A 25,459-nucleotide genomic window follows, 5' to 3' on the forward strand; every position below is an offset into this window, starting at 1 on the left:
AGATCACAAAAGGCTGGGCAGTCCAGTAACTGCAGGATCATTAGATGATCATGAACACATTGCCAGGGACTCCACTAAAAGCAGGGGTAGGGAGACCTTTTTTGGGTCGGGGGCCACTGACCCACAAAAAATCAAATGAGAAGCAAAAAAAACCCCAAACCCGACTGATGTGGCCCCCAAATGAGGAGAAAGACACTCCCCACGTTCTCCTATCCCCTCGCATGCCAGAGCCTGAGGGGCAAGCTAGTATATTTTGTGTGCACCAGCCCTGTGGAGAGATGGTGGAGAAGCTGGGGCACTAGCATCAGCTTCCCAATGTTATGGAGAAGCCCTGAAACTCAGGGACTGGATCCAGGCAATCCAGGGCCGCATCCAGTCCCCGGGCCTTAAGCTCCCTACCCCTGATTTACAAGATAGGGGAAAACCTGCATTTGGACCACGGCAGCTCAACTTATACATACATGATCCTGGAATTAGGTAACAATGAGTTGGCAAAATTTGCAGAGGATACAAAATTACTCAAAATAGTGGAGTCTCAGGCTGACTACAAGGTGTTAGGCTGCTTCTACACTGGGAATGTTTGGTGACTAAAATGCTGTTGACAAGCAAAAGCTGCCCAAAATGAAAACCGATCCACCTGGTTTTTCTGCATCCTGCTGTCAACATTTCATGGCCACACTGCCACCACCCTGTGGAGAGTTAGCGCAAAGCACTGTGAGTGAGCAGCCCGCAGGGCAGTGTTGTGGGGAAAGCAGAGCTGATCCCTCTAAATTCTCCTACGGCCTCGTCAGCTGCTGGAGCAGCATCCTAAGCAGCTCTGTGAGCTGTCTATGGTGCTGGGGCACGTCAGAGCAGCATAGCATCTGTCCTCTTTCCCCCGGCTGCAGCAGCTGGCCTGCCGCCATATTCCTAGCTGGGCAGAACAGGATCATTCCAACGATTAGCTCATTGTTTTTTCCCCGGAGAGAGCAGTTCACTCAGCAGACAGACACTTCCCAGAGGAGAGGAGCGCCTGCCTGCAGGGCAGCAGAGATCAAAACACTGAGCAGAGCCAGCAGGGCAGGCCTTGTGGGATGCTGGTGGAAGCTGGGTCAGTCGACAAAACAAAAGCAGTGTTTATACTGGCTCTTTGGCAACAATAAAGGGAGGTGAAAAGACAAAAGTCTCTCATGGGGTGGAAGGTTTTTTGTTGCCAAAACCGGGTGGTTTTCCCAACAAAGGTCACATTGCAGTGTGAATGCTCTTGCTGTTTTGTTGGCAAAAGGCATTTCACAAGGAATAAGAGAAGTTGAAGGAAAAGTGTTCTTTCTTCCACTTCCAGCCGTGTAGACAGTGCCAAAAGCCTAATTAAACTATTTCGACTTAAGGCACACAATTGACATAGCTGGAGTTGTGTAGCTTAATTTGACTGTAGCCCTGCTGTGTAGACATACCCTTTGTTTATTTATACTGTCTACACCAGTCCTGGAACAGAGGTGGTCACAGATGGCATGCAGACAAACTCCTCTTTCAGGAATCTCAGCCCAAGCACCCTGGTTTGGTTGTAAAAAGCAATGCATAATGTGACTCTAGTTAGAGAAATTAAGGCAGACAGCAAACTCTGGTACTGCTGCAATAGTTCCCCCACAAATACATTACTGCATGCCACAAAATGAACAATAATATTTCTTCAAAGAATGACCAGTGTTCACACCATAGCAAAAATTTTTTTATAAAATTATGTGTAACAGCATCACCTAGTGACTCTGCCATAACAGTGTTTATAGGACAGGGGTCAAAACACAGTACGTATATTGAGAACATGAGAGAAAGGCTAGGGGAGAAGGAAGTTAAGGGGATGTGTCACAGGAACACAAGGTGGCACATATTAGGTGAACGATTTGGAGGTTTCCTAGTTATGGTTTCTTTAAACAAAGTAAGCTAAATTAATTCATCATTAACAGGCCACTTAATTAGCCATAATTACTAGGAAGCTTACATGGGTGTCATATTAAAGGGGAAATTTAAGAAAGGATCTGAAAGAGGGCTGAGAGTGGCTTTACACAACGATTTCAGGAGGGCCCTCCATGCTTACAAGCCAACCAGGAGAAAGGTGCGATATTGCTGCTCTGAGAAATGGATGAAAGAGGCTTCCATTGTTACAGCTGTCCCTATTGTTCTATGGAAAGAGGAACTCCCATGTATAGGGCTGCCCATAGAATTTATGGGGCCTTACGCAGTGCCATTAAATCAGTGTGGCCATGCCTGATGGCAGCCAGAGGGACCGATTATTTTTAGAGATGTGATTTTATAATCTTCAGCCACACACTAATAAAATATTGTAAAGAAATTTGTAAACTCGGGTTCTGTCGACTGACACAGTGAATTCCGAAACTGACAGACTCGATCTGGGGTTGGCACCTGTCTGTTAAATGGTTTCATTACCACTTGACTGGCTCTCTCACGGGGTCAGTGCTCTGCTAATACTCTAGCAGGCTGTGACGGTGAGTCAGGGTTCCCCCTGGTCCTGCAGCCCCGTAGCAGCAAGAACAGACTCAGCCAGCCGGTAGAATAGAGAGAGTTTATTGCTTCTCCAGGATACAGCACAGCATAGACATGATGTGCTTATAGGAGTCAGGGCCAGGATGCCTCAGACCCCTTGGGTTAGGGGTCCATTGCCTCCCCTAGACCCTCAGCCCAGGCTGTTTCCTTCATATTTCCCAGCCAGCAACTGACCCTTCCCCCGAAACCTCCCTTCCTTTGTTCCATCCCTGCCCTCAACCGGTCAGACAGGTTGGGTCTTTGCCTATGTGACTTTAGTCAGCCATCCTGCTGGGCAGTGCAACAGTTACCAGCCAGTAGGGGTCACCCCCTGCCCACTACATAACAGATTCTTTTTCATTTGCAAGTTAATGAGCCTCTCTGGAGGAAACAAAGCCACAGAACGGAGATAGGAAGAGTGGACATTAAAACCCAGTGGTGCCCCAGATTCTCAGGAGCCCCATGCAGCTGCAAATTCTACATATGGGCAAGGAGGGTCCTACCCATGTCAGGAGGCTGCAATAAACTCTGAAGAAGTTTCTTGTTATTTCCCGCAATGGGGGCTGATGGTGTTTCTCCAAATAATGCCTCTTATAGGTGCCCCTCCGTGTCCCCGGTGGCATCGCATCGCTATAGGGGTCGGCTGGGCTGGGAACATCATCCTGATAATAGCTGTGATAGCGCTGAGGATTTGGGGTAAGTAGCACTGATCTGTTTATCCATTCGGGTTCAGTGGTGCACCATGAATTCTCTTCTCATCCCCAAATCTGAAGGATATTCCGTTCCTGATCCCAGTCCGTTTGTGAATGAGACTCTGGGCATTACATCTCCACCAGGAATAAGGTGTAGGTAAGAAATGGATGCATGAAACTCGTGTGACCCAGCTAAGATTGGTTACATGTGGGTGGAGGATAGAAATGCACCAATATTGTACAGTGAAAGGGATTTTTCCCTTCCTGTCCTCACCCTAGCTGGGATGGATACGACACTGTCTGATGATTTTACACCCTGCTCTTCCCCCCATTGGTTTTTTCATCCCTAAATAGCTGCAAGAGACGTGATTTTCATTGACACCGATGCTCTTTCGCAGTGTTACAGTTGTACATCTCTGCTAGAGGACAGACCAGGGTGGCTCTGAACACATCAGAGAATAATGAAACCAGAATTGTCAATAGCACTGAAGGCAGCTCCAGCCTGGAGGATTTCCGGTCTCACTTGAAATCAATTCTATGTGAACCCCCCAATGACAGCTTGGCAGGTAACGGCAGCTCCTACTGTCCCAGAACCGTGACTCACTGTCCCTTAGAGAGTTTGCAGCACAATCACTGTTACTGAAAGCCTTGGTACCATGTGAAAGGGGCACAGTCAGCTCCAAATACAATGGACCAGATGCTCATTCCTACAGGGGTCTCTTTATGTACGTTATGCCAGAGTAACAATCCCCAGGCATTCAAAAACGACGCGTCAGACCCTAAATAAATCGTGAGATTGGCTAATTTTAGGAAAATTATTAATGCAGGGTTCTTTATATTTGCCTTCTGAGCCTTTAAGTTGAACTTGGGTTGTGCTTAAAAAACAACCAATAGTCTGGTAGCACTTTAAAGACTAACAAAACATATAGATGGGATCATGAGCTTTTGTGGGCACAAGTGAGTTGTTTTTTAAGTTTTTCCCATTACAGACTAATTTGGTTCCCCCTCTGAAGCTTTTGGGTTGTGCTATCAGGCTTTTCTGGGACTTACGAGGACCAGAAACTTTCTTTAATGAAACTGACATTCTCACCTAATCTCATGACTCCAGGGGCTGGGGTTTCAAAGAAAACACTAAAACTCCACAAGGCGTGTGATAATGTGTGTGCTGGTAACATTGCTAAGTGACAGGGTAAAGGAGGCGAGTGATTATATTCTTTTTTTGTCAAACGTCCAGGGGGCAGAAGGTTATTTCAATAACTGGAAGAGTTAAATGTAACAAGCTGTGAAGATTTTCATGTTGCAACAAGGCCACTTTTTGTCAATCTGCTCTCGTTCGAACTACAGCAGGAAAACAATGGTTAGAGAGCAGGGTGTTTTCAAGTAGACAAGGTTCTTTTTAATATGATGTCATGCAGTGGTGGCCGCCCTGTGTCTCTGGAGCTACATGTGGCTCTTCAGAAATTAATAGGCTGCTACTTCCTGAGTCTGAGGCTGGAGCCACAGGTGCCAAATTTCTAATGTGCCAGGGGGTTCTCCTTGCTTAGCCCCTGGCTCTGCCCCAAGTTAACCCTCCACATACTCCACCCCTTTCCTATATGCCCCTGTTGTGCTTAAAAGAAGCTCTTGGGATCTTTTCCAGGGATAAGGCAACACACCACATTTATTGAACATACATAGATCAATCAATACTTATCATATGCATATGACACATTACACTCATGCACTCATACACACACACAAGCACACTCCATTTTGTTGTTACCAAAAGTTGCTTCCCCTAACTGCACTGGCCAGGTGAGATAGATGGGGCAGGGGTGGAGCCGGGCTTCTGAGGATCCAGATCGATGCTCCCATGTTGACAAGACGAAAATCCGGGGTCCCTCTGCAAGATGCCTCCTATTTATCCCTCTCCTGCAGCCAATTAGTCAACATCTTGCCTTTTCTAATGCTGCTTCAAAGAGAGTTCTTCCTAGGACAGGCACTTGCTGCTAGACTCCCAAGGCCTCTGTATGTCCAGTCTTCTTAATGAGCTCACTGCACCGGTAGGCTGTGTCTACACTGGCACCCTATTCCGTAATAGGGATGCTAATGTAGCACTTTGGAATAGGCAAATCCGCGGGGGATTTAAATATCTTGGTTCCCCCTCTGAAGTTTTTGGGTTGTGCTGTCAGACTTTTCTGGGACTTACGAGGACCAGAAACTTTCTTTAATGAAACTGACATTCTCACCTAATCTCATGTCTCCAGGGGCTGGGGTTTCAAAGAAAACACTACAACTCCACAAGGTGTGTGATAATGTGTGTGCTGGTAACATTGCTAAGTGATAGGGTAAAGGAGGCGAGTGATGAAATTCTTTTTTTGTCAAACGTCCAGGGGGCAGAAGGTTATTTCAATAACTGGAAGAGTTAAATGTAACAAGCCCCCAGCTCCAGCCCCTGTCCAGCCTCCTTCAGTAAGGCCCCACAGCCTCCCCAGACTCCCCAGCAGAGGGCGTGCATCCCCAGCCTCCCTGGTCCTGGAGCATGGTGAGGGCAGGTGCTGGGAGTAGCAACACTCCATCCCCAGAACACTTACAACAGGTGTGCAGAGGGCAGAATGTGGGCGGGGCCAGACTGGCAATTTAGCCTTCTCCACCGATTATACCCGATGCTCAGGGCCAGCCTGGTCTAATGCTTTAGGTGGAGCAGTGATGTACTATACATCTCATGCTCCTGTCATTTTTATTTGTCATCAGTCCCATTGGATGGGTGCAAGATAAATGCTGTGATTGTTCCTTTCTGCGCCAGTCTGAGTATTTACTCTCTTGGCTCCTTTTTGTGTATCTCCACCTGTTTCTCATCCTGTGTTGCATTTGTTAGCTCACTGGGGGGCAAGGATCGTCTTACTGCCCACGGGTATGTCTACACTACAGAGTTTTGTTGGAAAAACGGCTGTTTTTCCAAAAAAACTTGCAGAATGTCCACACTGCAATCATGTTCTTTCACAAGTAAATCAAAACAACAGAGGGGTTTTTCCACAATTGGTAATCCTCATTCTATGAGGAAGAAACCTTTTTGTGAAAGAGCTCTTTTGCAAAAAGGCGTATATGGATGGGGAGTTGGGAATTTTTTTCAGAAGAAGAGGAAAGAGGAAAAAGCACAGGTGCCCTGGTGGCCATTCCGCCCATAGCAATCACAGCTTACATGGGAGAAAGCATCCATGCAGTCTGGACACTCTCTTTTTAAAAAGTGCATTACTTTTTCGATGCACTATTACAGGGTGGACGTTCTCATGTGCAAGAAGTTTTTGCGGAAGATCTCTTCTGAAAAAACAATTCTTATGCAAGCCTGCGGTCTAGACGTAGTCAGTATGTGCAACATCCAGCACAAGGGGACCCACGGTCATTTGTGTGGCCTCTCCCTCCTACGCTACCACAAATGATGGATCACTATTGATTTGTATTGCAGCATAGCTACATGACCTAGCTGGGAATCAAACCCCCTTTGTGACAAATATGTCAGTCTCCCCACACCCACACACCTCTTAACAAGACAGCCCTTGTCCCACAGAGTGTGCAATCTGAGGCCATTTCTACACGGCCACTTCACTGTGCTGCAACTTTCTCCCTCCAGTGTGGGAGAAAACCCTTTCCCCCCAAGTGCAGCAAAGTTTCAGTACTGTACTGGGCACCCAGTGCTGGGAGCTACGCCCCTCTTTTAGGTGGAAAACAGAGAGCACGGAGATAGACCTCACCCACCACTGTGGCTCTGTCCACACTTTTGCTTTAAAGCCCTGCAGCAGCACTTTAAACACCAAAGTGTCAGTAAAATAAATACTAATGCTCAGCTGTGTGTGCAGAGTAGAATCAGTGACCTCTAGTGGTCAGAGTAATTCCCATTGCTAGAGCCGATAATTTGTTAGTCTCGGGCTACGTCTACACTGCCGGCTTCTTGCACAAGAAGCCTTTTGCACAAGAGTTTTGCACAAAAACTTCTTGTGCAAGAGCACATCCACACCTCAAAGTGCATCACAAAAGTGATGTGCTTTTGTGCAAGAGAGCGTCCACCCTGCATGGACATTCTTCTGCAAGAAAGCTCTGATGGCCATTCATAGAATTCATAGAATGGCCATCAGAGCACTTGTGCTTTTTCCCATTGAGGTTTCTTGCTAAACATCCACACTTGCCTTTTTGCGCTACAGCTATTGCGCAAAAGGGAATTATGCCTCGTAGAAGCAGGTTTACCTATACTGGCAAAAGCCCTCTGTTCTGCCGTTTTACTGCTGATTTACTTGTGCAAAAGTGCATTTGAGGTGTGGACACTCTGCAGGTTTTTGCACAAAAACAGCCATTTTTGCACAAAAACCTTGCAGTGTAGATGTAGCCTAAGGCTACATCTAATCTACGTTCTATTTTCAAAATTCCGTGGGAATTTGCATATCTTCTTCCAATCTCACTTTTGAAAGCAGAGTAGTCTGGATGCATTTTTTTCAGGAAAAAAAACCCTTTTTCAGAAAAAATCGCGTAAGCCTCAGTTTTTAAGGAAGAGTGGGTAAGTAAAAAACACAAAGTAAAAGAAGAGTCACTGCCTATGTCCCTATTTTTCTAAGCTACAAATATGAAGGCAAAGAGCATGTTTATACATCGGGAAGGATAATACCTGCTTTGGCGGACTCTTAATCTATCTTTCCAGACTATAGAACCAAAGGGAAAAACATGCTGAAGGGTAATGCTATGGCAGAATTCCTTAACCACCAGTGTACAGTCATTCCAGATCCCTATTCATTTTTTCTAATCCCAACACTCCCCCACTCTCATTAAAGGAAGGATCCAGGTGTTCTTCCTTCCTGCACACTGGCCAGTGGGGTACCTGGGCTAGGGGCCCTGGCTCTACCTGTCCAGTACCTTGTTCCACTGGTCTTGCTACAGGGAGATAGTAAAGGCAGATCACACACAGGGTTGGCTACTGTGCATGTGCGGACGCATGCACCTGATTGGAGGGGACATGACCTCCTCTGGAAGAACAACAGTGATTAGAAGGTTTTACTCCCTTCCAAAACTGTATGAAATCCTCCCTCTCCTCCAATAAAATCAGTATTTCCATTTTGCGTTCCCTCCCCCAGCAGAAAATGAAAAACAGAAACCAAAATGTGAACTTTCACTTAGGTCAAACAGCATTTTCCATTAAACAAGAGCTTTGAACAAGAGTTTGCAGCCGGTTGCCAGTTGCCTGTTCAGAACTGATGACACCTCTGTTCCCATCTCTCCCTGCAGGGGGCGCCGGGTGCAAACTTTGCCCCACAGACTGGCTGCTGCGCGGGGACAAGTGTTACTGGCTGTCGAAAGGGCCTAACAACTGGAACTGGAGCCGGGACGACTGCTGGGGGAAGCGCTCGCGACTGCTCATGCTCCAGAGCCAGGAGGAACTGGTAACAAAATGCAGGAATAATACAAGTGTAGCTGGAGAGAGATAGGGCAGCAGGGTTTATCCAGCCTGGGTCTATCCCTCAGCCTCCTTTTTTTCCAGTTCACCAAACTCCAAACCGTGGGGAGGGGATCCTTCCCTGCTGGGCACCTGGCTGAGGCACACACGGCTCGGAACCAGAACCCCGCAGCAGATTAGTACAGATTCAGCAGATTGCAACTTTAAACATCTCCCATAACGTACGTCTCATGAAGCATCTTTGTGTTATGCATATTCATATTCCATAAAATATGCAGGCATATTATCATATTACCAGGTCTGCATAGAGAGAGACACATTTCTCTGCTCCTGCGCTGGGATCCTGCTCACTCAGGGGTAGGGGTGAGTTGGCTCAGCTGCTAATGGGTTCGCCTGCTGGCATTATGGGCAGAGCCACCGAAGCTCAGAACTGACATTTAACGGGAGTGCTAAGGGAATTCCAGCCTGTTACAGCCAATTCACCTTCCCCCTCTGCTTGCCCTTCACAGGATTTCATACAGAATGTGACACAAGATGGAAAAAACGTCTGGATCGGACTTAAAGTGACACCCCCCGGGGGGAAGTGGACCTGGGTGGACGGCTCCCCGTTAGATCCAGCCCGGTGAGTGCTGCCTGTCATTTCCTGTTTGAGAAAAGCTCCCATTGCGTAATGTGTTACTATGAAACAGGCAATGTCTGTCTTGCAAGTGGCTCACACCTAAAAGATTTACTAGCCCAGCTACCTAGGTTAAGGGCATTGTCACTGCGCTGGTAAAGGCCGTAGTGTAGCTGCAGTTCTACCAACATGCCTGTGCTGATAGCTGTGTAGCTTATGCTAATCAGGGGAACAGACATACTGGTAGATGCATTTATTTGTGGACATAACTGTGTCTGCACTAGAAGGTTTCCTGTGGAAATTTACCTCCTAGTGTAGATAAGGATGAAGGTGCTTGTATGGCCCCCATTACGCTAGTACCAGAGCACCTTACAACCTTTACTAGTGTAATCCCCTTTTTCCTCCCTGGGTTACTTGGGAGCTGGTCACACTCACAGGTGTGCCTGGGAGCCTGGTGTTTTTAACATAAAAGGAGATCCTGAGTACCCCAGTGGTGATGTTGTTTAGTTGGGGAAAACCCTATCCACCCCCTTGCTGCAGTCCCTGTCTCATAAAGAATATGCAGTGGCAGTGCCTCCACCTGGCTGACCCTGTACACACTTAATGGTGTGCCTTGGGAACCTCCAGGAATACAATTATTCCAGCAATAATCTGGATCTAACTCCAGGACAACAATTATAAATAATATACATCTAAATGATTACATTAGAATGAACACACCTTTACTTAACTTAAAGAAACAGGGTTTAACGGATTAACAGTGAATAAAATCAATTAACAAAGTACACAGAAGTAATAGGAACGTATCTAGCTCTCAGCTAAGACTGTAGAGCAAACTCATTCTGCTTCTCCAAGAAATGTCCCGGGGGGTGCTCCCCTGTGGTGACCCTTGTGCCAGCGATTGGAAACTTGTTGCAGACCTCGGCATGGGGCACTTAAAACACTCACAAAAACTAAACTGGCACTGAAGCGGACCACGCTGAAACAGCCTTCAGCACTGCTGCAATTCCCTCAGCACCGTGACACAGAGGTCCACTTGGTGTTGCAAACACTGCTTTTCTGCCCACTTGCCTCTGTCTCCAGCACCGTCAATCTCTAACATTAACCCAGACACAGTATCTAGGACTGGAGAGTCTCTTCTCAACATTCTTCAGCTACCCAGAGAAGACCTCCCTGGGAGCTGGGACCTGCAAGGCAGATTCATAGTGCACCACCCCCGCACTGGTACGGGCAACCATGGCCATACCCCCCACCTCCATTTGACAGGCACTGGCCACCATGGGACCTCTGGTTCTTGAGCAGGCAGCACCCTCCACTCCAACGAGAAGAGACGTCAGGTCTCCCCCACCTCAGACCAAAGACGCGGTGTTGACGGTGGAGGATGAAGGACCTCCCAAAGAGGGGGAGCACAAACTCACAGGTGATGGGCAGAGGTCCCCTCTTCATAGCTCTTCCTCTTCCCCAGCTTCACTGACTCCAGCTGATGACCAGACACATTTTCAGGGGCTGTTCAAATGAGCGGCCATAATCCAGGAAATCAATCTCCAAAAAGTTCAGGAGAAACAGCACAAACTCCTATGAATCCTGCAGCCCTCCACTCTCATAAAAATTGTGCTGCCAATGGATGAAGCCAACTTAGAACCGGCTGACCCAATATGGCAAACACTGGCATCAGTACCCCAATGAATAAAAGGACCAACAGAAAGTACTTTGTACCAGCCACATATAGACTTCCTATTTTCCCATCCACAACCTGCCGTTCATCACTGAGTCTGTGCTGCAGGACCAGGACCTGTTTGGACAGAAGTTTTGTTCCTCCTTGACTCCGCAGGTTCAGGGACCCCGCGCCCAAGCACCTCTTACACTTGGAGGTGCAACTTCTGTCATAGATGGGAGTAGTGCAGCTAGTCCCACCTCCTTATCAAGGAAGAGGCTTTTATTCCGATTATTTCCTTACCCAAAAGAAAACAGGGGGTTGGAGACCGATACTTGATCTCAGGGGACCGAACTAATGTCTATGCATTCAAAGGTTCAAGATGGTCACTCTTGCCACAATGATACTGGCTCTAGACAGGAGAGACAGCTTCCCAGCCCTTAAACTTCTACAGCTCTGAGACTGTGTCTAGACTGGACCCCTTTTCCGGAAAAGGGATGCAGATGAGACAAGTCGGAAATGCAAATGCAGCGGGGATTTAAATTTTCCCCGCTACATTTGCATGAACGTGGCTGCCGCTTTTTTCCGGCTCAGGGCTTTGCTGGAGAAAAGCGCCAGTCTAGACAGGTATCTTTCGGAAAATAAAGCCTTTTCCAAAAGGTCCCTTATTCCTCTTAAAATCAGGAGTAAGGGACCTTTCGGAAAAGGCTTTATTTTCCAAAAGATCCCCGTCTAGACTGGCTCTTTTTTCCGGCAAAGCCCCAAGCCGGAAAAAAGCGGCAGGCATGTTTATACAAATGAAGCGGGGAAAATTTAAATCCCCGCTGCATTTGCAATTCCAACTTGTCTCATCTGCATCCCTTTTCAGGAAAAGGGGTCCAGTGTAGACACAGCCTGAGAGTCTTCTCCAAGCCATTAGCAGGAGTTTTAGCATAGTTCCATCACTGGGGTAATTATATTCCCCTACCTGGATGACCGCTGCCTAATCAAGGGTACCACTTACGAAGAGACACTAGAGATGGGAAACATGGAAATCTCTTTATTCCAGTGCCTGAGTCTGCAGATCAACGTCCAAAAGTCAACACTGGAGCCAACTCAGACCGTAGAGTTTATAGGAGCCCTCCTAGACTACACAAGTCAGGGCAACATTGCTCCAATGCAGATCTGACACATTCACCACTGTTATCAATAGAGTCCAGCTCAGCCCTTTAACTACAACAAGGACCTGCCCCCAAATTCTTGGGCATATGGCTACCACAATGTACTTGACGTTTGCCAGGCTACACATGCATTGCCCTTAGACCTGGTTTGCCACAGTGTATATCCCCTCCCGCGATGGACTGAGCAAGAACTTCAACAAGTTCTCTCTTCACTGCACTGGAGGACACAGACCCAAACTACCCTTCAAGGTGTTCTATTCCACCAAGTCCCTACAACTTCTCTCAGCCACAGATGCCTCCCTAGGAAACTCCACAATCCAGGAGAAATGGTCTTAAAAATCTCTTCTACACATCAACCTATCAAAACTGAGGGCGGTATACAATGCCTGCCAACACTTCCTCCCGCTCACTCAGAACAAAGCCATCTGGGTTCTCATGAGACAACACCACCTGTCTGTTTTACATCAATCGACAGGGAGGAGCATGGCTGCAGAAGCAATACAATTATTTAATTGGTGCAACTGCTACAAAATTACACCTATTGTGGTTTACCTACCAGGCTCCCTCAATGTCATGGTGGAGAGTCTCAGCCGCCATGTTTCCAAACAGCACGAGTGGGAAATAGACACTACCATTCTCCACAAGACCTTTCACAAGTGGGGACTCCCTCAAATTGATATTTGCATGACTCGTGTGAATCGCAAATGCCACCAGTTCTGCTCCAGGGAGGATACGGGCATCCTGTGAAAAGCTTCTCTTCTAAATGGCTATCTGCCAATCCCGCACATACTGTGAATAATGCATAAGATACACGAGGACCCATCATACATCATGCTTATAAAACCAATGTGGCTCAGACTTGGTTCCCCTACCTCAAGAGACTGGCTCTCTGCAACTGCAATCACTGCCACACCACCCCAATCTGTCATCACAACACGGTTGCAAGCTACATCCGGATCCAACAACGCTTCACCTCATGGTTTGGCTGCTCCGTGGCTCCATCAAGGCAAAAACACCTACTCAGGCAGAGTAAAGCAAATATTAATAATAATGAATAGCCATTGGCCCATGACCAGAAAGACTTACCAGCACAAATGGAAGTGTTTCTCTCTAGGGTGTCAACAGAGACAACAAACTCCACCTACCTAAGTACCTATTTCCACCCTACTAGACCACTTACTAGACTTGAAGGAATTGGGTTTATCCCTTAGCTCATTAAAGTTCCATTTGGCTGCCATCACATTCCACGATCCAATAGAGGTTCCTCACTTTTTCCCCACCATATCACAAAACGCCTCCCCATGAGCATTGACAACACATATCCCCTGGTTAGGGACCTGCACCACGTGGGACCCTAATCACATTCTCACAGAGCCTGCCAAAGGTCCCTTTCGAACCATTGGCCACATGTATTGGCTTTGGTGTATCAGCCTATTTGGGACAGTCTAGACAAAATCGTTACTTTATCTCTTGGTTCCTCCTGGACCTGAGAATTCAGGATCAGGGTCATCTCCAGCATCTAAGCCTTAAATTGCTGTACCTGGAGGTGTGGAAGCTCTCTGGCTGAATCTGTTGGAGCTCACCTGTTTGGTCCAGTCAGGGACATTCCCAGTGGAGCGAGGGGGAGGAACTATATTAAACATTTGCTTGTTCCAGGGAACCCCGGTGACACTGGCTCATTCATTCTGCAGCTTCCCGGTCTCAGGCTCTGTGGATGGGAACAGCTGCGGATGCATCAGAGGCAGAAGGATTGAGTCTCAGAAGTGCAGTGGTAGCTTCAGATGGATCTGCCAGAAGGAAGCTGCCGTGATATAACAATGGGATGAGGGAGCCGTGTTTGCCTTCTACCACCTTGACTGAATTAATAAGCCAGTCGCCTGTCCAAATACTCATGATACTATAGCCATTTTTGTTAGTCCTAAGATGTCAGAGGACTTCTCCTTTATAACCTAATACTGCTCATCCTAAACCAGGGGTCGCCCACTCTTGGTTTGAGACACACATATGGCTCCTCTGAATCCTGAGCCCACCTCCCCCTCCTTATTCCCTCCCACAGTTGGGAGCCCACGCTGGCGCCTCAGCTCACCTGGGCAAAACAATCCGGCCGTGGACACAGCAGGAAGCCCTGGGCAGGCTCCCCTGGGTGCCCCATCCCCCCGCACACCTCCACAGAGGGCCCTTTGTTCTTCACGCACTGTGAGCGGAGAGGGGAGGGGGGCAGTGGTGCCTCATGGCTGCTCCCACTCAGCACAAACCTATTGGCCCGTTTCTGGCCAATGGGAGCTGCCTGTCTCAAGAACCAGCAGCACAGGACGCACCAGTCGCCCCTCCCCTCCGGCTCTTCTTCACAGAGCACATGGCCCTGCACCCTGTGTAGGGGCAAGATGGGGTCCTGAGAAATATGCTGCGCTGATGGCTGGGAGTGTCACTGGTAAGCCTGCCTCTGGTACTCCAGCCTCTCCATCCCCTCGGCACTCTGGCCCCCTAGGCCACATAACCCAAAGCCTCTGCCCCACTCCTGAGCCCCTACCCTCTCCCATGCCCTGCCCCCACTCCTCTGCTCCAGATCACAATCCCCTCCTGCCCTAGGTCACAACCCAAACCCCTGTTCTGTAATCCCTTGCTCTAGTCCCAATCCAAACTCCCACAGCCCAATCCCATACCTCGTGTCTCAACTGCCTCCTTCACCCAAACTCAGTGAAAGCCAAAAAAGTTTCTTCACCCCTGCCATAAATAAAGACAATTTTGAAACCTTTGGTGTGTGACATAATCATTTTACTGTGTTTAAAAATGAAGCCTGCTTGGCCAAAAAGTCCGGAATTGGGGCCCAAACGAGATCTGGCCACAGTGTCATAACACTCCTGCACTAACCCAAACTCGCATCCTGAGCCCATCATACACCTGAATCCCCTGCCCTGAGCTACTTATAATCCTGAACCCACATTCCTGCACCCTGACATCCCCAGCCCTCTGCCATAATATTGACAGAAGACAGTCGGAATGGATGTTAACCCAGCAGGCAATGTATGTGGATGTTCCCTTCCCTAGGGCATAGCCCTCCTCCCTTTTGCTGGAGATGGACTCATCAGCATAGGGGTGAGGTGCACACTTGGGAGACCTCAGGGCACAGGGACTTTGGTCTCAGCGGAGCTCTCAATTCACGTCAGCGTCGGAGAGCTGAGAGCATCCGTCGGGAATGCCAGACATTCCAGGTGCAGTTGGAAGAGAGACGTGTATTGGTCACGACAGCCCCTGTCCCAAAATTATTCCCCACCCTTGGCCTGGTGTGTGAAAGGCCTGACACTGACGTGTTCCTGGCCCGGGGGCTGACACAGGCAATTGGAAGAGCCCAGCATGGTCACCCATATGTGCTTTGCCCTCCCATTCTGCTGTTGGCCAGCAGGCCAGGGAGCATGCAGCATGGGGCAGAGCCATTCTGCCGTCAGCCAACTGTGAGCTCTGCCCCCCTCTCCATAACTCAGGCTTGGTCATTCTCTCATTGGAAGGACCGGGAGCAATCACTTGCAGAAGGAACAATGGCGACCGGCCCTTTAAACTTGTCCGACAAGCTGGGCTGCTCACATCCCTTCTAGTACCCACCCTGCCCCCTCTGTCACACCAACATGGTCAGAGGGAAGTGAAGGTCAGTGGGTGAGCAGGGCCCTAGATTCTTTGCCATGGAGGCTGGACTGCCAGGAGACCGCTGGACTGACTTGACGGGCTCTGCTAGAGGGAAACCGTCCTGCTGCCCACGCACACCCCATTGGAATGGGCACAATAAAAATCCCAAAGCACAAGTTAGAAACATGTTTTTCTGTATGTAGGTGCCTAAAGCAGCTTCTCAGAACCTTGGTGGATCCAGCTCCAACTGTTCCCAGGGATGAGTCCCTGGGCTCTCTGCAGCGTCTGTGACTCAAGGCGCATGGTGCAGGTTTCATCCCACCCTCGCTCAGACTGTTTTCAAGGGAAGCCGAGATGCGGGATCTCAAGGTGGCTGCTTCCAATCAAAGAGCACTGGGGTCACTGATCCCATGAGATTCATCCTGCATTGTTCCTTGCCAGAGACCCTCCCACCTCCTCCCACCTTCTGGGCCATCTACTCACCTGCTGCTCTGCCGGAATATGACAGAGGTGAAGGATAAAACCAAAGTCAAGCTTCCCAGTGGAGTGAGGGGGAGGAAAAATATTAAACTTAAGGGCCTTGGATTGTTAAAGGGAATCACAGTGACACTGACTCTTTCATTCTGCAGCTTCCCGGTCTCAGGCTCTGTGGATGGGAACAGCTGCGGTTACATCAGAGGCAGAAAGATTCAGTCTGAGACGTGTGGAGCTACTTACAGATGGATCTGCCAGAAGGAAGCTGCCGTGATATAAACAGTGGGATGAAGGAGCCGTGTTTGCCTTCTACAGCCTTGAGTGAATTAACAAGCCAGTCTCCTCTCTAACCAAATACTCGTGATTCATTTGTTAGTCCCTGAGATGTCACAAAACTATTCGCTTGTAACCCAATACTGCTCATCCTAAACCAGGGGTCTGCAACCTATGGCTCACACATCAAATATGGCTCACTAGGGAGCCAAATACATCTCTTTTGAAACTTAAGCCCAGCCCTCCTCTCCCCCCACCTATTCCTCCCTGAGAAGGAAGCTCGTGCTGGCAGTACAGCAAGCCTGAGCAAAACAATTCAACCTCAGACACAGTAGGGAGCCCCGGGCAGACTCCCCTCCCTGTCCCATAATCCACTACAGGGCCCTTTGTTTTTCACACTGAGCCAGGAAGGGAGGGGGGCAGTGGTGTTTCATGGCTGCTCCCACCCAGTACAATCCCATTGGCCTGTTTCTGGCCAATGGGAGCTGCCTGTCTCAAGAACCAGCAGCACAGGATGCACCAGTCGCCCCTCCCCTCCGGCTCTTCTTCACAGAGCACATGGCCCTGCACCCTGTGTAGGGGCAAGATGGGGTCCTGAGAAATATGCTGGGCTGCTGGCTGGGAGTGTCACTGGTAAGCCTGCCTCTGGCACTCCAGCCTCTCCATCCCCTCAGCACTCTGGCCCCCTAGGCCACATAACCCAAAGCCTCTGCCCCACTCCTGAGCCCCTACCCTCTCCCATGCCCTGCCCCCACTCCTCTGCTCCAGATCACAATCCCCGCCTGCCCTAGGTCACAACCCAAACCCCTGTTCTGTAATTCCTTGCTCTAGTCCCAATCCAAACTCCCACAGCCCAATCCCGTACCTCGTGTCTCAACTGCCTCCTTCACCCAAACTCAGTGAAAGCCAAAAAAGTTTCTTCACCTTTGCCATAAATAAGGACAATTTTGAAACCTTTGGGTGTGTGACATAATCATTTTACTGTGTTTTAAAATGAAGCCTACTTGGCCAACAAGTCCATAATTGGGGCTCAGCCCTGATCTAGCCACAGTGTCATAACACTCTTGCACTAACCCAAACTCGCATCCTGAGCCCATCATACACCTGAACCCCCTGCCCTGAACTACTTATAATCCTGAACCCACATTCCTGCACCCTGACATCCCCAGCCCTCTGCCATAATATTGACAGAAGACAGTCCGAATGAGGATTCACCCAGCAGGCAATGTATGTGGCTGTTCCCTTCCCTAGGGCATAGCCCTCCTCCCTTTTGCTGGAGATGGACTCATCAGCATAGGGGTGAGGTGCACACTTGGGAGACCTCAGGGCACAGGGACTTTGGTCTCAGTGGAGCTCTCAATTCACGTCAGCGTCGGAGAGCTGAGAGCATCCGTCGGGAATGCCAGACTTTCCAGGTGCAGTTGGAAGAGAGACGTGTATTGGTCACGACAGCCCCTGTCCCAAAATTATTCCCCACCCCTGGCCTGGCATGTGAAAGGCCTGACACTGACGTATTCCTGGCCTGGGCGCTGACACAGGCAATTGGCAGAGCCCAGCATGGTCACCCATATGTGCTTTGCCCTCCCATTCTGCTGTTGGCCAGCAGGCCAGGGAGCATGCAGCACAGGCAGAGCCATTCTGCCGTCAGCCAACTGTGAGCTCTGCCCCCCTCTCCATAACTCAGGCTTGGTCATTATCTCATTGGAAAGACCAGGAACAATCACTTGCAGAAGGAACAATGGTCGGCGACCGGCCCTTTGAAACATGTCTGGTGAGCTGAGCTGCTCATGTCCATTCTAGTACCATACACCTACTCCTCTGTCGGAGCAACACGGCCAGAGAGAACTGAAGGTCAGTGGGTGAGCAGGGCCCTAGATTCTTTGCCATGGAGGCTGGACTGCCAGGAGACCGCTGGACTGACTTGACAGGCTCTGCTAGAGGGAAACCGTCCTGCTGCCCACGCACACCCCATTGGAAGGGGCATGATAAACACCCCGCAGCACAAGGTACAAACATGATTTCTGCATGTAGGCACCCAAAGCAGCTTCTAAGACCCTTTGTGAATCCAGCCCCAACTGTTCCCTGGGATGAGTCCCTGGGCTCTCTGCAGCGTCTGTGACTCAGGTTGCATGCTGTGGGTTTCCTCCCATCCTTGGGGCTCAGACGTCGTTTGAAAGGGAAGCTGAGATGCGGGATCTCAAGGTGGCTGATTCCAATCAAAGAGCACTGGAGTCACTGACCCCATGAGATTCCTCCTGGATTGTTCCTTGCCAGAGACCCCCAACTCCTCTCACCTCCTGGGCCATCTGCTCACCTGCCACTCTGCCGGGAAGTGACAGAGGTGAAAGATAAAATCAAAGTCAAGCTTCCCAGTGGAGTGAGGGGGAGGAAAAATATTAAACTTAAGGGCCTTGGCTTGTTCCAGGGAAGCACAGTGACACTGGTTCTTTATTCTGCAGCTTCCCCGTCTCAGGCCCTGTGGATGGAAACAGCTGTGGTTGCATCAGCGGCAGAAAGATTGAGTCTCAAACGTGTGGTTCTAGGTTCAGATGGATCTGCCAGAAGGAAGCTGCCATGATATAACAGTGGGACGAAGGAGCTGTGTTTGCCTTCTACAGCCTGGACTGAATTAACAAGCCACTCGCCCGTCTAACCAAATGCTCCTGATACTGTATTTACTTTTGTTAGCCCCTAAGATGTCTACTCGTTTGTAACCCAATACTGCTCATCCTAAACGAGGGGGCTGCAGCCTACAGCTCACAAAGCAAATACGGCTCACTAGGGGAGCCAAATATGGCTCCTTTGAAGCTTTAATCCAGCCCCTCCCCCTTGTTCCCGCTGCCGGGCTGAGCAAAACAATCCAGACCAAGGACACAGCATGCCCTACCCCCCGCATGCCACTGTAGGGCCCTTTGTTTTATCACACACTGTGAGCCAGAAGGGGAGGGGGCAGGGGTGCCTCATGGCTGCTCCTGCCCCCAGCACAATCCCCATTGGCTGGTTTCAGGCCAATGGGAGATGCCTGTTTCAAGAACAGGCATTATGCAAAGCACCACTTCCCCCACCCCACCCCTCGTCCCCCTTAGGGTCTTTTTCACAGAGCACATGGCCCTGCAGAAACATGTCTTGCTGGTAAGTCTCCTAGCCAGCATCTCCCTCCTCGCCAACATAATCCAAATCCTCGACCCCACTCCTGAGTCCATGCCACCTCCCAAACACTGCACCCCACAATCCCCTCCTGCCCTAGGTCACAACCCAAACCCCTGCACAGTAATCCCCTTCCCTAGGTCACAATCCAAACTCCTACACCCCAATCCTGTGCCTCAGGTCACAACTGCCGCCTTCACCGGAAGTCAGTGGCCTTCAACCTCAAAAAGTTTCCTCACCCCTGCCATAAATAAAGACAATGTTGAAACCTTTTGTGTTGGACATCATATTTTACTGTGTTAAAAATGAAGCTTGGCCAACAAGCCCCCAATTGGGGCCCAACCCCCGACTGGCTGCAGCATCATAACACTCCTGCACCTCTCCATACCCCAACCCTGAGCCCATCATACACCTGAACCCTCTGCCCTGAGCCCCTCATATTCTTCACATCCTCACCCCTACACCTCTGGTCCCCTGCCATAACAATCCTGCACTCCCCACATGCCAACCCTGTGCCCTAACCCCCTCATACACCTAACCCAGACTCGCACCCCCACATCCCCAGCTCCCTGCCATAAGGCTGACAGCAGACAGCCTGAATACCTGCATGAAGCTGGATTTGACTAGTTATGATGGAAACTTCAAAGAACTGTGCGAAAAGCTGCAGCAGCAGAAGTCCCATTAAATAAAAGTCTGTGAGGACAATGGCTCATTGATGCTCTTATTAATCATGTCAATGATCAAGAATAGTAAGATGTATATTCTCAGTCATGCCAATGAGTGTTCTCATACGGCTCTTTGCTGACCGCTTGCTCTGAGTTTGGCCGGGGCAGGGCAGGCCCATGCTGCAGCTGGGCCCCTGGAGTCTGGTGCTGCCTGGTTCCCGTGATGTCCCTTTGTGATGTCACACTGGGTGTTTGGGGAGGGGGGAGCAGGATGCAGGCCAGCTGAACTGCCCGGGGGGAGGGAGCAGAAAGAGCAAGGCACTGCCAGATCTTGGGTTTTCCAAAATGTTACTGACACTGGGCTGTAGACAAGCTGGTTTGTTATTGTAGGGTTGCTGGTGAGCACTCCTGTGCCCATACCCCATCCCAGACCCAGCACCCTACTCCTCTGCCCCAGATCACAATCCCCTCCTGCCCGAGGTCACAATCCAAACTCCTGTACCATCTCCTACATCTCAGTCCACTGCCCTAGGTCACAATCTTCTCCTGTCCTAGGGCTGCCAGATGGTTTCAGAAAAAATACCGAACAACAACAACAAAAAATGCCAAGTTTGCTGAGCAAAAAAAAGTACCCTGAGCATTGTTCAGCCATTTTGCCTCCCTGCGCTGGGCTGGACAGCTCCCCAGTAAGCAGTAGGGTTGCAAGGCTGCCTCCGTATTGAGCCAGACAGAGTTTTTCGCCTCTTGGGCATGAAAAAAAAAAATCAGAAAGTACCAGACATTTTAAGTGTCCAGTATTTTCTGAATGTTTTACCAGACAGGAGGCAAAAATACGGAACCGTCCGGTTCAATACCAGACACCTGGCAACCCTTGCTCTAGGCCACAACCCAAATCTCTGCTCTGAAATCCCTTGCTCTAGGTCACAATCCAAACTGACACCCCAATCCCTGTACCTCATGTCTCAACTGCCTCCTTCACCCAAACTCAGCAGCCTCTGACCCAAAAAAGACTCCTCACCCCTGCCGTAAATAAAGGCAATGTCGAAACCTTTTGTGTTGGACATCATAGTGTACTGTATTTACAAATGAAGCCTGGCTAGCAAGCCCCCAGTTGGGGCCCAGCCCTGGCCCAGCCCCCATCTGACCACAGCATCATAGCACTCCTGCACCCCCCCATCAACACTGAGCCCCTCAGATACCCAAACCCCTTGCCATGAGCCCCCCACACACACCCCAACCCAGACTCCTGCACCCCAACATGCCCAGCCCCCTGCCATAAGACTGACAGAAGACAGCTTGAATGCCGGCATGAAGCTGGAGTTGACCAGTTATGATGCAAACTTCAAAGAACTGTGCAAAAAGCTGCAGCAACAGAAGTCCCATTAAATAAAGTCTGTGAGGACATTGATGTGCTTATTAATCGTCATGTCAATGATCAAGAATAGTAAGATGCATAATCTCAGTCATGCCAATGGGCGTGCTGATATGGCTTTTTGTTGATCATTTGTTCTGAGTTTTAGTGTAGTTTGGCTCTATGGTGTGAGAAGGTCGCTCACTCCTGCCTTAGGACCTGGGGCCAGTGGCCTGCTGACTTGCCCATCGCTGTCTGCCCAGCCTGGTCTCCAAGCTCAGTGACAGCCCAGACGCAGTGTCCTCCCTCGCCAGCAGGTTGGCCGGGGCAGGGCAGGCCCATGCTGCAGCCCCTGCAGGTTTGAGCTGCCTGGTTCCCGGAGGAACCCCCCCCCCCCACCTCCCGTCCCTTTGTGATGTCACGGGGGGGGGGGAAGGTTGCAAGTCCAGCTGAACTGCCCTAGGGGAGGGTAGCAGGAAAAGCAAGTGGCTGCTAGATCTGCTTGGGTTTCCAAAATGTTACTGACTCTGGGCTGCAGACAGGCTGGTTTGTTATTGTAGGGTTGCTGGGGAACACTGACACTGGGGACTGGCCAGTTTGTTATTGTAGGGTTGTGGGCAAGCACTGGGGCTACGGACAGACTGGTTTGTTATTGTAGGGTTGCTGGGGAGTGCTGATACTGGGGACAGGCCAGTTTGTTATTGTAGGGTTACGGGCAAACACTGGGGCTACGGACAGGCAGTTTTGTTACTGTAGGGTTGCTGGCAAGCACTGGGGCTGTGGACAGGCAGTTTTGTTACTGTAGGGTTGCTGGCAAGCACTGGGGCTACGGACAGGCAGGTTTGTTATTGTAGGGTTGCTGGTGAGCACTGGGGCTATGGACAGGCAATTTTGTTATTGTAGGGTCGCTGGCAAGCACTGGGGCTACGGACAGGCAGTTTTGTTATTGTAGGGTCGCTGGCAAGCACTGGGGCTACGGACAGGCAGTTTTGTTATTGTAGGGTTGCTGGCGAGCACTGGGGCTACGGACAGGCAGTTTTGTTATTGTAGGGTTGCTGGCGAGCACTGGGGCTGTGCACAGGTTGGTTTGTTATTTTTTCCCCCCACTTGGCTGTGAACAGATGCTGTTTTTCCAGAGTCATTTTCACCAGATTCCTCCTGGGGCATCGGGCCCTTCTCTACACCCCTCTGGGACAGCCAGAACAGTCCAGAGGGGCTCTATTTCCCCCAGCCCAGAGCAAGGGCACAGACCACTACCACTGCAACAGGGGCACCCAGCCCTGGGGTGATCCCACCCCATCACAAGAACCCCACCAAGCATGGGATGGAGGGATGAGCCAGGGCAGTTGCTGCCAGAGCCCATGTGTCCTGCTGCAAGACACCACAGCCCATTGCTGGGTCTCCACCCTGGAACCGCCGCAGGGCAGGAGATGCTGGGCAGTGGCCACCCACCCCTCATTTGGCTCTGTGGAAGAACACAGGAGTGAGACGTCAGTGTCTTGCAAGTGCTGTCCTGTTGTGATAGGACAACGCTGCCACCTCTCATCGGACCCGACGTGAGCGTATCCCACCCAGCATGTGAAACTGGAAGGGGATTTGTAACGTGCAATACGTGCAATTAAAGCTTTAACACCAATTTTCTCTTATTATTGCAGATTCATTCCCTTTGGGTGTCAGGAGGCTTAGGGCAGGGTGAAAGAATCATAAGAAAGGCCAGACTGGGTCAGAGCAAAGATCCATCTAGCCCGGTATCCTGTCTTCCATCATCATCCAATGCCCCCGAATGAACTGAACAGGGAATCACCAAGTGATCCATCCCTTGTTGATGGACCTAAAGCTCCATGAACTTATCTAGTTCTTTTTTTACTAGACGGTTAAAGTCCTAGTATTCACAACATCCTCTGGCAAGGAGTTCCACAAGTTGGCTATGCTCCAGGGGAGGGGGTGGATGTGTGGGGGCGATGTAGCTGGGAAATTGGCAGCAGAGAGAACACGCCTGCCTTCTTCCCAGGGTCTGCTGGCAACAACGCATGCCAGGAACAGCCTGTATGCTGCCCAGGTCACAGCTCCTGTGCAGCACCCCCAGTTGTCCCTTTAAGTTGCCTGCCATGCTGCTGCCTCACCTGGCTGCCTGTGCCCAACCTCCCCGCCAGAGGTTGCCCACAATAAACTGCTTTTTAGAGAGCCTGCCCCAGCTGGCATAGCAACTGGTGAGTGCTGCTAGCGAGGGAGCCCTGTTAAGAGGAGCAAGCAGGAGACAAAGGGGTTTTGCTCCCTACTAGCTAATCCAACAAGAGATTAAGAAAGGGACCACAGCCCAGGACTTTTGCAGTTCAGAAAATCCCCTTTGCCTGCATGTTACCTGGGCCCAGAGCCCAGCTTTAGTGTCCTAAACTAATCTACAGCTCAGGTGATGGGTATTTTGAGTGAGCGGGTGGGACCCAGGCTGTGCTAGTGCCACAGAGTCCTAACAGCTGCAGAAAGAGGCAACGGGGCAGGTGAGCAAGTAAAACTCAGAAGCCAGCTTGCAAATAAAGTCTCCACGTGCCAACCCACCCAAGGAGCAGGCACGAGGCTCAGTGCTAATGAAGCCGTGAGGCCCTCTGAAGAGCCAGAATTGTCCCTAAAAGTTGCCGATACCTCTTCCCAAACCAATTCTAAAGCTTAATGGAAATCACTGCTCACTGAAAAGCCGAGCACACACAGGGCCTGTGGGAAAGTGCTTCCAGTTTTAAGTCTACCATATATTATTAGAGTTTTTTTTTTTTTTTTAATATTCATCACTCAGTGCTGGCAAGAGAGCAAGGCCATGCTCACAGCCTGCTCTGCTCCCAGCTGCCCAGGGGAGGAAGGACACAGGCCAGGCACTTGTCCTTGCTCCCTAGTCAGCAAACAGAAAAAAAAACCCTCTCAGCAATAGGAGTAAATGCAGATGCAGCCCCCCCCCCCAAAATTAGCAGCAGGGGGGCCCAATTTGGGGCAAGCCCAGATACTCCCTCACAGCCAGACCCTCTAACCTGCCAGCTCAGGCTTCCCCCCCCCCCACACCCAGCCCTGGGGGGGATGGTTAATTCCCCACCCAGGGCTGCTTTTCACTAAATTCACTGGGGCAGCTTCCCTGCCCCTTCCCTTCAGAATGAGGGAGTCTCCAGCCAAGTCGCTGGCCAGCCCAGCCCAGCCCAGCCCAGCCCAAACCAATCCAGTCCCCCCCCCCCCAACCACAGCAGAAAGCAGCCAAAAGACAGCTGCTCCCCTGCCTTTTATAGCTGCCTCCAGCTGGAGCGTGCCCAGTTGGGCCAAGAGGCGGGGCTTCCTCAGCCAGGTGAGCTGCTTATCCCCTGCAGCCCCAGTGTGGAGTTACTGCACCCTGGCGCGCTGCCCAGGCCTGGCTCCCTGCCTCTGAGAGACGTGTCCCCCGCAGGGCACGATGCCCCTGTCAGCCCCACGGGGGCCAGGCATGTCAGAGCAGGTGGGGCTAGAAGGGGACTGGCATCGGCAGTCAGCCCAGAGAAATGGATCACAGCAGGGCCCCTTTGGGGGGGCTCCCAGCCAGGCTGTGGGGTCCCTTTCGCTGCCGCTTGGTGCCTCTTTGCCCCCAGTTCCTCTGCTCTCTAGTTCCCCGGTGAGCTGATCCCCACCTGGCCCCCTTGGTCCTGGCTAGGAGGGTGCAAGTTTCTGCTGAGAGACAGGGCCCTGCTCTGGGTCACTGGCTGGATGTGAAGTGGGGAGTGTCGCACTATTCAGCTTTGCTCCAGGGACCCAAAGCGGGGACATGAGCCCCACCTGCCTTGCTGGGCCTCTGCATGCAGTAAACAGCCATTTCCCACCTCCCCCATTCTCCCCACAAACAGAGCAGCATATCAGGGA

At 50.4% G+C, this 25,459-nt stretch overlaps 1 protein-coding gene across 1 annotated transcript in view; it reads left to right on the forward strand.

The window, feature by feature from the left end:
- Positions 1–14,784, forward strand: part of LOC142823081 (killer cell lectin-like receptor subfamily B member 1B allele C) — a 20,481-nt gene extending 5,697 nt beyond the window's left edge. The window contains exons 2-6 of the mRNA XM_075913371.2: positions 3,118–3,216; positions 3,611–3,778; positions 8,463–8,617; positions 9,141–9,253; positions 13,753–14,784. Coding sequence (XP_075769486.2) covers positions 3,118–3,216; positions 3,611–3,778; positions 8,463–8,617; positions 9,141–9,253; positions 13,753–13,876 — 659 coding nt within the window. The 3' untranslated portion in view covers positions 13,877–14,784. The remainder of the gene's footprint in view (positions 1–3,117; positions 3,217–3,610; positions 3,779–8,462; positions 8,618–9,140; positions 9,254–13,752) is intronic.
- Positions 14,785–25,459: the final 10,675 nt, after the last annotated feature.

This window comes from Pelodiscus sinensis, chromosome 19 (assembly GCF_052426305.1).
Source record: "Pelodiscus sinensis isolate ZL-2025 chromosome 19, ASM5242630v1, whole genome shotgun sequence".
In the NCBI taxonomy this organism is placed as follows: domain Eukaryota; kingdom Metazoa; phylum Chordata; order Testudines; family Trionychidae; genus Pelodiscus; species Pelodiscus sinensis.